The following is a 13,327-nucleotide window of genomic DNA, read 5'->3' on the forward strand; positions in this document are numbered from 1 at the left end:
ATAAAATTAAGTATGCCTTTGAGATATCATGATAGTTTTTTTTTTTTTTACATTTCATAGGCAATAAAAATTATTAAGAAAAATGCTAGAAACAAACTAAAATCGTCCCAGGAAGTTTTCATTCTCTGTTTTGTGATTTTTTTTTATGGATTCTGTAATTCATAACACTGTGTTCATTCTAGTGGTCCATTTGTGGTTATAAGATGAAATAATTTTTAAAAACTAAGTTACAATAATCTATCTATTATTTATTTGTGTGTTCATATAATGGCACTTTTGTGGAGCTCAGAAGGAAATTTGCCAAAGTTGGTTCTCACCTTCTAGTAAGTGGGTTCTGGGGATCAAAGTGAAGTCATCAGACTTGGCAGCAAATGCTTTGACTTAGTGAACTGTTTTACCAGCTTTTCCTGCGACCCCTTTTTGGTCAGGGTCTTGCTATGTAGCCTAAGTTGGCCTCAAACTCACAGCTGTGTTCCTGTGTCAGTTTTCAGAGTACTGGTATTATAGGCTTGGGCTGTAAAGTGCAGCTCAAATCAATTGTCTTTGTATATTTTTGTTTCTAATTTCTGTGCAGCGTTAGTCTGCACAGCTTTGTAAGTCTTTCAGAAAGCTCTGTTCTGTGCTTTCTACTGCCCTCTGCTGCCAGTTCTCAGAAACATCAGATTCTGGGTAAATTCACCAGCCCTCTTCCTAACTTCAGGCAACAGTCAAGTTTCAGAAAACTCTAGAGATAATGGAACACTCACTTTACACACAAGCCGCCTAGTGTCTGAAAAGTTAGATAATGTAACTGTAAATTCTGTTTTCTGACAGATAGTGTCTGACTGCCTCGGGACACTGGATGAATTGTTCCAAAGCTGCTCAATTTTAACACCTGAAACTAAAACGGGATCTATTCAGTACTTCTGAAACTCCTGCCGTCTTTACAAAGATCTGTGACAAGGCAATGTGGTGTGCATTATGGGGCACTATTACAAATACCAGTAATTCCCTGAGTCCCCAACTTCCTCTTTTTGGAAGCTGATTTTATTATTGACTTTAGGTAGTAACTTACCTCTCTGGTGGAATCAATCTCCCTCCTTCAGTCTCTCCCTCTGTCATTTCAGACATAGTCTCTCGATGGAGTCCTTGCTAGTCTGGATCATAGCAGAGAAATGGAGCTGGCCTCCTCCTGTGTTTGTCTCTCAAGCGCTAGCCTTATGGATCTACTTCATCATACTGGCATCCCCTAGACATGAATAATTGTACTCAGATATCCCATCTCTTGTAGGCTTAAGAGGAACAAAGCTAAACATGTCCCCAGCCCCATTTCAGACAGCACTAGTGCCATATCTCAAATATCCAGGCTCAAGGGTGCTGCTTATGTTATTGAGGCTGATTTTTACTACGTTCACCTAAGCAAGCATCAAAAGTCAGAGCAATCTTACCCCTGACTCCAAAGTTATTTCAGGCCCCCTTTTCACCTTCATTACCACACTTGAGAGTTTCTGTTGATTTATATTTGTTTTGGTTTCAAGGCAGTATCATATAGCTCAACCTGGCTTCATATTTGCTATGGAATAAAAATAGACTTTGAGTTCTTGATCCACCTGCTTTTACATTCCAAGTGCTAGGAATATGGGAGTACTCTGCTATGCTTGGTTCCTGGTCCCTCCCATCTATTCCCTGTCTCGTCTGTTGCCTTGATCTCAGCTCCTGTGTCAGATGGAGAATGAACCCAGAAGTCTCCTAGCTGGTATCCATAGCTACAGTCTGTCAATCTCACCCAAATTCATTCATCTTGACCTTTACTGTTAGACTTCAATACACCCTGAAATATTTCCTTGAATGTCAGATTGGGAATCCTTGATTTTGAATGATTAGGACCAGAAGAGGTTTGTTAAAGATTTTGAAATACTTGTGTCTTTCGGGAAATGCAAATTTTATGTATCATTCTGTACATACACATGACACCAAAGACAACTTTATACAATATATGTTTTTGTGTGTGTGTGCCTGAACTGTGATATGAGATTAACTGTCCATTTATGGTGTCATATTGGCAGTAAAGATCATTAAAACACTGGAGCATTTTTGATTTAGGATTTTTTTTTTTATTAGAAGTTCTTAACATTACCTGAAGTTCAATGAAAGGCTTTCAGCCTTGTGTCTTTCAATGGATTTTTCCGACACTATTTCTCATTCTTCCCACCCTGGGGATAAATCTATCTCTAGACACTAGGATCAATTTTCACTTTACGAATCTGCACTTGGTTTCATATACACGAATGGCTGCTTCTTGTTGTTGTTGTTGACAGTCTTAGCCTGTAGCAGAGACTGGTTTTAAGTGCTGGGATTGTACCCTGCTCAGCTAGGCTGGTGGAAACTCTACTTATCATAATTAAGATACTAACAAATCTCTTTACAAATATCAAACTTCTTCCCTATTGTGAAGGCACGGAGATCATCAGTGCTTTTCATAAATATTCCCACACCTTGAGAGAAGCCTCTCCCACATCAGATGGATGAATCTGAAGAGTGGGGGGATACACAATGGGAGATTTGGAATCTATCTGAATGGGAACAGGGGAAAGAAAGTCAGGTTCTTCAAGAAAGGCTCTCAAGGCATGTGTGACTGAAAAATCACACATCACAGACTGGAATCTGTCACTGCCAAACATAAGAGTAGCAAGAGAGACTTATTCACTATGTTGCTAGTCCCTCTTGTCTCTGACCTGCCCACTGCGTTGTTAAGTGAGTCCTGTGCTTCAGAGTCCACTGAAAGTCACTTTTGACATCCTCTCATTCCTTCGCCACAATCTAGTTGTACAGGAAGTATCACCTTTTTGTTTCTTCTTAGTTACTCTAAAATATTTTTCTTCAGTTTTAAAATCTTATTTTTTTTCTTATGTGGAACTTGGATTGAATTCGGGACTTTGCAACTGCTAGGAAAGAAGTACTATGACACTGAGTTAATTCCTCAATCTTAATTTTTTTTTTTAAAAAGTTTATTTTTAGTTTAGTGCCTGCGTGTATGTATATGTAATACATGTGTGCCTAGTGTCTGAGGGTGCTAGAAGAGGATGTTGGACACTCTGGTTAGCATACAAATATGTGTCTCATTAGGACACATATATAGAAAGCTAGTCTTTGTTTTCATCCACCTTCCCACTGTGATTTCCTTCCTGCTTCGCTCCTTGGTTATCTCCTTCCTCTCGCAAACATCATGTAATCCATTACCGTTTCTGGTTTCCCCTTCTGCTTTAAGTCATATTTCCTACCTCTCTACTTTCATGTTCCCTCTCCGTCTCTCTCATTTAAATCTATATAAGAAAAATGACTTATCTTTCTGAATATATTTCACTTCGTATTCTGCTCTTCACTTGCACTCATTTCCTGTGAGTATCAAGTTGTCATTCTTTATAGCTGAGTAAAACGCTTTTATACTTACACACACCACTTTCTCAATCTAGTTATCTGTTAAAGGATATTTACGCACCTAACTCCGTATCTTGGCTACCGTGAATAAATATGAATTTGCAAGTATCTATATGGTACAGGGACATCAGGGTCTTCAGGTGTATATTCAGGAGTGCTGTAGTTGGCTCACATGGTAATCTCATTTTAGTTTTTAAACGAACTTCTGAATCGAGTAGCTGTACCACTTCAGGTTCTACATTAGTGACTTGTATTGTTGCTGTGCCAAAATGCCTTGACAAAAGCAACTAAAGGGAGAATGAATGTATTTTGTCTCATGGTTCAAGGTTTTAGTGCATCATAGTGGGAAAGTCTTGGCAGCAGGAGCAGGAGAGAAGCAGGAGGCAGCCTGCTCTCATTCTGTGTGCAGTCAGAAGTTTGTCTTTTAAGTAATTCAAGATCCTGGCAAATTGGCAACCATTATTAACCTTTACAGATGTTTCTTCTTTACCCAAACCCTTGGCAGTATTTGTTGTTTGATATCTTGATGAGAGCCATTCTGGCTAGGTTATCATAGAATGTCAAAGAAGTTCAAATTGGCAATTCCCTGATGGCTAACAGTGTTGTCCTTCTTTTGGTAACTGTTCTTTTCACTTGTACATTTTTTAAAGAATTATTTATTTTATGTATATGAGTACACTGTAGCTGTCTTCAGACACACCAGAAGATGGCATTGAATCTCATTACAAATGGTTGTGAGCCACCATGTGGTTGCTGGGAATTGAACTCAGGACCTCTGGAAGAGCAGTCAGTGCTGTTAACTGCTGAGCCATCTCTCCAACCCCACTTGTACATTTGTTTGTTTGTTTGGTCATTTGTTTTTCAAGGTAGGGTTGTTCCATCATGTAGCCCTCTTTGCCCTGAAACTTGCTCTGTAGGCCAAGTTGATCTTGAACTCACAGAGATCTGCTTGCCTGTGCCTCCCGAGTGCTGGGATTAAAGGCATGTGCCACCACTGCCCTGCCACTTCCTTTTGAATTTGTTAGGTATGTTGGATATTAGTGCCCCCTGGAGGGGATTGCTGGCAACAATTTGAGAGATAGAAACACACACACACACACACACACACACACACACACACACACACACACACACACACACACACTTATGCCTATTCTGTTCTCTTACTTGGAATCTTTGCTTCTTTATCTCAAAGTTGGGTTCATAGCTTCCTATGTAGGAAGTACTCTTTGTCAAAGTTTAATCCCATCACAATGTTGCAGGTGATGAAGCTTAGGAACTTTCAAAGGGACCAGATTGAGATCTTTACCCTGTATTTTCAGATCTTCGTCACCATCAAAGAAAGAACTGGGAGACAGGATAAGATAAGGAATTGAAAACAAATATGCTTATAGGGTGAGTGCAGGCTTCTCAAGCTGAAGGAATCCGTGGAATTTCATTTATTTATTTATTTATTTACTTACTTACTTACTTATTTATTTATGTCTTTTTTAATATATTTTTTATTACATCTTTTCCTCAATTACATTTTCAATGCTATCCCAAAAGTCCCCCATACCCTCCCCCCCTACTTCCCTACCCACCCATTCCCATTTTTTGGCCCTGGCGTTCCCCTGTACAGGGGCATATAAAGTGTGCATGTCTAATGGGCCACTCTTTCCAGTGATGGCCGACTAGGCCATCTTTTGATATATATGCAGCTAGAGTGAAGAGCTCCGGGGTACTGGTTAGTTCATAATGTTGTTCCACCCATAGGGTTGCGGATCCCTTCAGCTCCTTGGGTACTTTCTCCAGCTCCTCCATTGGGGGCCCTGTGATCCATTCACTAGCTGACTGTGAGCATCCACTTCTGTGTTTGCCAGGCCCCAGCATAGTCTCACAAGAGACAGCTATATCTGGGTCCTTTCAGCAAAATCTTGCTAGTGAATGCAATGGTGTTAGCGTTTGGATGCTGATAATGGGGTGGATCTCTGGATATGGCAGTCTCTAGACTGTCACAGCTCCAAACTTTGTCTCTGTAACTCCTCCCATGGGTGTTCTGTTCCCAATTCTAAGGAGGGGCATAGTGTCCACACTTCAGTCTTCACTGTATCTTATATCCTGGGTATCCTAAGTTTTGGGCTAATATCCACTTATCAGTGAGTACATATTGTGTGAGTTCCTTTGTGATTGTGTTACCTCACTCAGGATGATTGAGCCATGACATCTTTCTGTAACCCAGGTTGTCCTGGCAACCAGTTGTCTTTATCTCACAGCACTTTTACATGGATGCTAGGGATCTGGACTCAGATTCTTGTGCAGTTGTGTCAAATTAATTCATTCCCCCAGCCCATGGAGGTATCAGTATCTATAGCAATGATAATATATAATATATTGATAATATAATGAGAATGATAGAGCAACAGTTAGTTAGTAGTTATCTTGGTAGATTAAGTTTATCCAAACTGTGTTTTGAGGTAAACACATGTTTATTCCATTCTTTTTTTTTCCCACTGTTGGAATGGTGACATGTTGTTCTGTTGTAGTAAAGGTCTACAGTTGCATCAGCCCTTAGCAACTGTGCAGTTTGCCTTTTTTATTCCTTTGCCTATCAGGTTTACCTCAGTGGCTTCCTCCACCCAGGTTTTACCTCTGAGTTCCAGGATGCTCATATGTAGAACTAGAGGATCAGTTAGGAATGGGCATATGTAGAGAATAGCTTTGATTGCACCATGTCATCACACACATATCCTTGGCAATGTCTTCACGTGGCCCCTAGTTAGTGCTCTTTGTAGTTCTGTCTGCAATATTTCTATCCCAACTGTAGGCATCTTTCAGGTACACAGGCTTTCAATATCTTTTCAGTTTGTAAGGAGACTTGATAAGGTAGCCTCAGGACTGCATGTCTATCTGGACCATGTGCTTGTCTGATTTGCATCTTGCTAGGCATGAGAGAATTGCTGAGAGTACCTGTTTCCTCACTCTCTCCATGGGAACTAGGGTATGGAGAGCAAAGGAAATCCTAAGTGAAGTTCTGCGTGAGTGAGCATGTGTTGTTGGCATGGGCACAGCCAACTCAATGACCCTATCCTTAGGACCAGAAGAAAATGGCAAAGCTTTCTTTGGATGTCCAAGTGTGGGCATTGGTAGTGTGTGCAGGAAATGTCTACCATAGCTTTCTTCCTTCAGATATTTATAGCCTGAAGGCTTTTCCCTTATAGAGGCTGTTCCTACTAGGGTTAGCTAAATCTGTTTCCTTCTTTCAGTTACACGCCATAACACCACCTTCTTCTTTATCTGTACGGAATCACCCATCCTCCTTGTTCAGCCATATGCAATAATGCCAAATCTCTGTTCAACTCTATGTAATTGTCCTATCTATGTTTCTATTGCTGTGACAAAACCCCATGACTGAAAAGCAAGTTGGGGAGGAAAGGGTTTATTCAGCTTACATGTTTGCATTGCTGTTCATTACAGAAGAAAGTCAAGACAGGAACTCAAACAAGGAAGGATCCCGGAGGAAGGAGCTAATGCAGAGGCCATGGAAGAATGTTGCTTTCTGGCTTGCTCCTCATGGCTTGCTCACTCTGCTTTCTTGTAGAACACAGGACCACCATCCCAGGGATGGCACCACCCACAATGCACTAGGCCCTCCTTCATCAATAACTAATTAAGAAAATTCCTTACAGCAAATCTTATGGAGACATTTACACAACGGAGTTTCTCTCTATTCAGCTAACTCTAGCCTGCATGTCAAGTTGACACAAGACCAGCCAGCACAACAAAAAACATGCTGAGCTCCTGGGGTGCTGTGGTTTTTCTATTAGAAAACTTCGTCCAACTGACTCCAGTTTTTCTATTTGTGTTTCTCTGTGTGTTTGTCTTTTCCCTATACACTCTAGTCAGGTCCATTGCAGGAGCCTTTCTGGACAGGGCAGTTGGTTACTGACTTCATAATGCTGACCCAAAATTATTACACCCTAAACTTTTAATGCTTCTGATGTTAGTTCAAAATCTCAAGTTATAGTATCTCAAAAACATTATTTTATTAGTACACTCACCTCTCTCTTTCTTTTTGATTTATACGAGACATGATTGGGCTTAGGCTCCAGATCCTTCTGCCTCGACTTCCTAAATGCCAGGATTATGGATGCATAGCTCCATGCTTGACATTTAGTTTCTGTTTGCCTGTGTGTTTTGAAATAGGGTCTCACTGTCAACTTTTATTTTTATTAGTTTTTTAGACTCTCTCTACGTTGTCCCAGCAAATCTCTGCCAAGATTCTCTAAAATTTATATAGTAATTCCAAAGTCAACAGTGAACTTTTGCCGTGATTCCCAGTGATATTGGGCCTGTAAGCAGAATGGCATGCTGCAGCCTGGTGGGGATGGGTTAGGGAAGCAACTTTATCACTATTAGAGAATTTTATCACTATTAGAGCCTCTATGGTCATCTTTGTTGGCTGGCTAGTTATTCTTTCATGTGTTTAAACTTTATCTTTTCATCTGGAAACTAGTTTTATTGAGGTTAGATCTGTACTTTGAAAGTATTTCTTTAAGGTTGGCATCATATTTTCTTTATATTTTTTGTCCTTATACTAAGAATACAAGCTTTATGATTCACAGATTACTTGAAAACTTAGCTTTGTACCTTTCTGTTGCATATTAACTTTGCCTACATTTAAGCAACTGGTGAATCCGATTAATATACTTTGAAAATAATTCCAAAAAATACAGATACTTATAACATTATCTTTGTACAATTTTTTAAAAGGAACATTCTAGTTACTTGAAAAACATGCATATAAAAGAAGGGCTGAAAATTAAAAACCATAACGTTGTGTACCTTTAACAATGATACTTCTTTTGACTTTTCATCTTCAGTGTCAAATCGTCAGGTCTGTTTCAGTAGCCCAGCCCTTGTGATCAAAGACAACCAGTTCTCCTCACTGTTGCCCATTGCTCAAATTCCAGGAATGCCAGTGTGTTCCTTTTTTTAGAAAATGCAGCTGCTGGTTTCTGGCTTGTTCTCTCCACCCCAGACTTCAATGACAACTGTTAAAGACGTGGAAGGGGGAGGGAAGGTGTGGGAAGGCTTACTGTCAGGAAAGAATTTTAATAACTAGGGTAGAGGTAAACTTGTCAGTTGAGTGTAGACATTTCTAGGATATATTCTGTGATGTGAGAGGAATACAAAGAAAAATCCAACATAGCCTTAAAAGGTAGGGGGAAACATTGGTCTTTCATAATTTATCACTTATAAATTAGTTTCAGAACTCTTGTCAATCATTTCATCAACGTACCAAACACTTTTAGAATCCCTCCTATATCCTGATTGCTGTCTAGACCCCAGGAAAGAAAATTTTTAAATTGAGCAACATTACAGTTCTTATTTCAGTAGAATTTGCCACATATTTCTTCAGTCTTTTCTCATAACATACTAGCCATGTGGCTCTCCAGCTAGCAATGTCTCCACTTCCCCCCCCCCCCACACAGGCACAACATAATTCTCTTGTCCAATTCTTACAGCCCTTTGTAGTCATATTCCATGCTATTGTACCAGCCCCATTTCTTCTCAGCTTTTATTTTGTAGTGAATAGTCCATGCTACAGCGTCTTCTTATAATTTTAAGTCGGTAGCCCCAACTTCTGTTTACCCTTTATGCTTTCGCTGCACTGCCACATGCCTTAAGCCACATCTTGTGAGTCTTTCTTTTATGCCCTTTTCTTTATGCTACCTTTGTGCCTACCACTGTTATAATCCTCAGTATTATAATATTGGGAATATTTGTATCCAGTTTATTTTCTTCCATAAGAGAAGGATGGTCCTTTCATCTTTGTATCTCCAGCATATAGCATAGGTGTGGTATACATTAAGTATATAGTGAGTGAATGAATTAGTTTATCTTTCATTTTTCATATAGCAACTGTAAATTAATTTTTTTCTAGCCTTCTTTCCTCCCACTATTTCTCATGAATTCTCTTTTCAGAATGTTATCAGAAGGATATCTCAGTGGACTTACCTACTGGAATGACATTCATTGGAATTGTGCATCTTATAATGAACCGGTGGCTGGGGACCAGGGCAAAGAGACAAGTTCTGTTGCTGCTCTTTCATATTCCTCTGTGGATGAAACACAAGTTCAAAGTCTTTATGTGAGCTGTAAATCCTCTGGAAAGTTTATTTCATCAGTGCATGCAAGGGCGAGTCAGCACAGCAGAAGCCAGAGCAGAACAGTGCTGCAGGCAAACACCAACCCTGTATTTGAAAGTCCAACTTTAGCTGCAGTTGGTATATGCAGAGATGTGATCAGGGAGACCTACTTGGTTCCACCTTCTTGTAAAAGTATTTGCAAAAATTACAATGACTTACATATTGCAGGGGGACAGGTGATGGCCATTAACTCAGTAATGGCAAATTTCCCCTCTGAGAGCAGCTTTGAAGATGGTCCTTTGCTAAAGTCGTCTGAGATTTCTTTGTCCATGGAGGATTCCACTTCCACTCAGCTCACCGAACTTCCCCTCAAACCTATCCAGCGGTACTCATCCTACTGGAAGATAACCAGCATCAAAGAGAAAAGCAGCCTGCAAATGCAGAAGCCTATTTCAAATGCAGTGCTCAATGAGTACCTGGAGCAGAAGGTGGTGGAGTTGTATAAGCAATACATTATGGACACTGTGTTTCATGACAGTTCTCCTACCCAGATTCTGGCATCAGAATTCATCATGACGAATGTAGATCAAATTAGTCTTCAAGTGTCTAAAGAGAAGAACCTGGACACTTCAAAAGTCAAGGACATAGTTATTAGCCACCTATTGCAGTTGGTATCATCTGAGATCAGCACTCCTAGTCTTCATATTTCTCAGTATAGCAATATAACTCCATAGAGAAGGCTCCTGTCAATTCCCCTTATTCCTATGAATCCCAAGGCACTATTGTATTAATTTGATCAGAGGATGTGATGGAGGGAATTCTGGAAGGGAATTAACAACTAGTAAAGGACAGTTTGAGAAATCACATATGGAAGGGAACAGGAAGAGGAACCAAAAGAATGGTTTCAAGGACAAGCTTATACAGAATCAGAGCAAAAATAAAAATGATCACAGAGAGAAGGAAGGTACTGTGATTCAATTTTAGGAGTACTGAAACTGGAAGATAAGCCAAATCAGGAACAAAGGGAAACACTATGGCAAACTAGAAAGTCAATGGATTTGAGAATTGTGAATTAAACACCTGTTTCCTATTTATATACATTTATCTAGGTTGTTTCTTCTGGAAAGAAATGGACTACAAGATGGTTGTTAAATTCAGGTGGACTGACATTTTTCCAAGTATAAGCGTGTATTTCTTTTTCTCTATGCTATATCAGTAAGTCATGTAGATATACTCTTTATAAATATTAAATGAATGACAAACAAATCTCAGTTGTTTAAACATTTTTTCTTTTTTGCAACAAGGCTCTATTAGCTCAGGCTGGTTTTACAATCCTTACATAGCCAATGATCTTGAATTCCTTATTCTTTTGCTTCTATCCCACAAGTGCTGTTATTATAGGTATGTATCATCAAATCTGGATGTGTTTTTATTTGAAATGAAAGGGTACAGCCACAAGACTATGACTTAAGTCTCATAATTCTATTTAGTGATAGAGATAGCAGTTTTTCAACGGAAAACCTCCTATTGTGAACATAGAAGCATTTTATTTCACTGAGTGTGATTTTCATGGTGCTATGAGGTTCAAAGGCCTTATGAATACTTTCCCTCCATTTCCCTTTTTCATGTGTTCTTCTGACCTGGAGCCAGAAAAGGGTCTTCTGTATGTTCTATACATGACCAAGGACTCCATAATTTCAATTTCTGTATATTTGTTTACTAAAACAGTAGCTTTACATGTGAATTACTGTCTTGGTCTTTTATTCAGCTCAGGACTTAGGAAACTATGAGCCACTGGTCAAATCTAACTTTATGATAGCTTTGGACTCTCGTGAGCTAAGGATAGGTTTTCTTTTTCTCTTTTCTTTTTTCCCTTTGTTTTTTCTTTTTTCTTTTCCTTTTCTTTTTCTTGAGGGAGGGCCTCTTTATTGTGTAGCTCCAGCTGTCCTGGAACTCCCTATGTAGACCAGGCTGGTGTCTAACACACAGAGATTTGTCTGCCTGTGCTTCCCACATGCTAGGAGGATCAAGGACATGTACCATCATATCACACTTGGCATGTTTTATTATTTTTAATTTTAATATATTTAAAAAGCCCAAAAGCTTAAGTTAAAAATACTTTAGAGCATGTGAAAATTATATGAAATTTAAAATTGAAATTCAGTGTATATAAACTAGACTTTATTTATTTATTTATTTATTTATTGGCAGTGCTGGGGATGGAATTCAAGGCCTTTTTCATGATAGGCAAGTTCTATAACATATTCCATGCTGCCTACTAGGTTTTATTTGTTTGTTTATATTTTATATAGTTTGTGGTTGCTTTTACATAAGAATGGCCGAACAGACATGGTGGAGAACATATGACACAACAAAGCTTAATATTTCTTTTTCTTTTTTTTTTCTTTTTTTTTGTTTTTTCGAGACAGGGTTTCTCTGTGTAGCCCTGGCTGTCCTGGAACTCACTTTGTAGACCAGGCTGGCCTCGAACTCAGAAATCCGCCTGCCTCTGCCTCCCGAGTGCTGGGATTAAAGGCGTGCACCACCACGCCCGGCGCTTAATATTTCTTTTTACCATCTGGCTGTTTACAGTGATGTTTGCCAACTCTGTTCAATGACAGTGTCTTACCCATACTAGATTTAGGTTTGCCAGGAAGCCGACTTTCGAAAGGACATTGGGGAGCATGTTTATCCTTATGGGAAATAGGTTCCCTCTGTGATGGAATGAGGGAAGCAAATCCAGAAGTTACCAGAAAGAGTTAGGGTGAATCTTCAAAATAGTTCCAAATTGAAACAAGTGAGTAGGCTTCTGTTCTCAAGCGTCTAAGTGCAAGATGCATACATTGAGCTGAATGAGGACAATTTTCAGGCTGAAAGTCTCCAGTCAGTCTTCATCAGCCAGATTCCAGGCAGCCATGGTGGCCTCTGTGGTGGTGATGGGAATTTCACTTTCAGAAGGAGGGGTTTGGGCTAAACAATTGTTTTAGGATTTTCTATATTTGTATGTGTAGAGTGAAAGAATATATTTTCATAAGATATACTATTATGCAAGGAGATCTTGTTTTGAAATAATCATTCAGGAAATTTATTCACTAGTTTCAATATATCACCACACTCATAATATCTAATATGCCTTAATTGCCTACTCTGTATCTGTACCATGTTAAATATTTTTATGAATGGTATAATTCTCAAGGTAGAGAGAACTTTCCTTTCCTTAAAGATGAGCCGACTAGCTAAGGGAAATTACATAATTTTTTCAAAAAAACCCAGTAGGTGGTAGAAATGAATTTGAATTCAGATTTATTTAGTTTTAAAGTTCAATATATTTTTTTTCAATCTGTTTACTCTTTATTTGTTTTTGGATTTGAGAAATTGAATTTTTCACTTTAATTTGAAAATAACCTGATATTTCTTCAATTATGGCAGTTGTAGTCTTCTTGGTTGTATCTGATTCACTCATCAATCATTCAATCATCAAATATGAAGTATCATTTTTTTAGGTATTTATTTCATTTCCATTTCCATTGCTATCCCAAAAGTCCCCCACCCACTCCCCCACATACTCCCCCACCCACCCACTCCCACTTTTTGGCCCTGGCGTTCCCCTTGTACTGAGGCATATAAAGTTTGCAAGACCAATGGGCCCCTCTTTCCACTGATGGCCGACTAGGCCATTTTCTGATACATATGCAGCTAGAGACTTGAGCTCCAGGGGGTACTGGTTAGTTCATACTGTTGTTGCACCTACAGGGTTGCAGACCCCTTTAGCTCCTTGG

The 13,327-nt window shown here is 39.2% G+C and overlaps 1 protein-coding gene across 1 annotated transcript in view; it reads left to right on the plus strand.

The window, feature by feature from the left end:
- CXHXorf21 (chromosome X CXorf21 homolog) overlaps nt 1–10,807 on the plus strand; it is a 70,060-nt gene extending 59,253 nt beyond the window's left edge. Inside the window, exon 2 of the mRNA XM_021152622.1 lies at nt 9,385–10,807. Coding sequence (XP_021008281.1) covers nt 9,386–10,282 — 897 coding nt within the window. The 5' untranslated portion in view covers nt 9,385 and the 3' untranslated portion in view covers nt 10,283–10,807. The remainder of the gene's footprint in view (nt 1–9,384) is intronic.
- Nucleotides 10,808–13,327: the final 2,520 nt, after the last annotated feature.

The sequence above is a fragment of the Mus caroli genome, chromosome X (assembly GCF_900094665.2).
Source record: "Mus caroli chromosome X, CAROLI_EIJ_v1.1, whole genome shotgun sequence".
Classification (NCBI taxonomy): domain Eukaryota; kingdom Metazoa; phylum Chordata; class Mammalia; order Rodentia; family Muridae; genus Mus; species Mus caroli.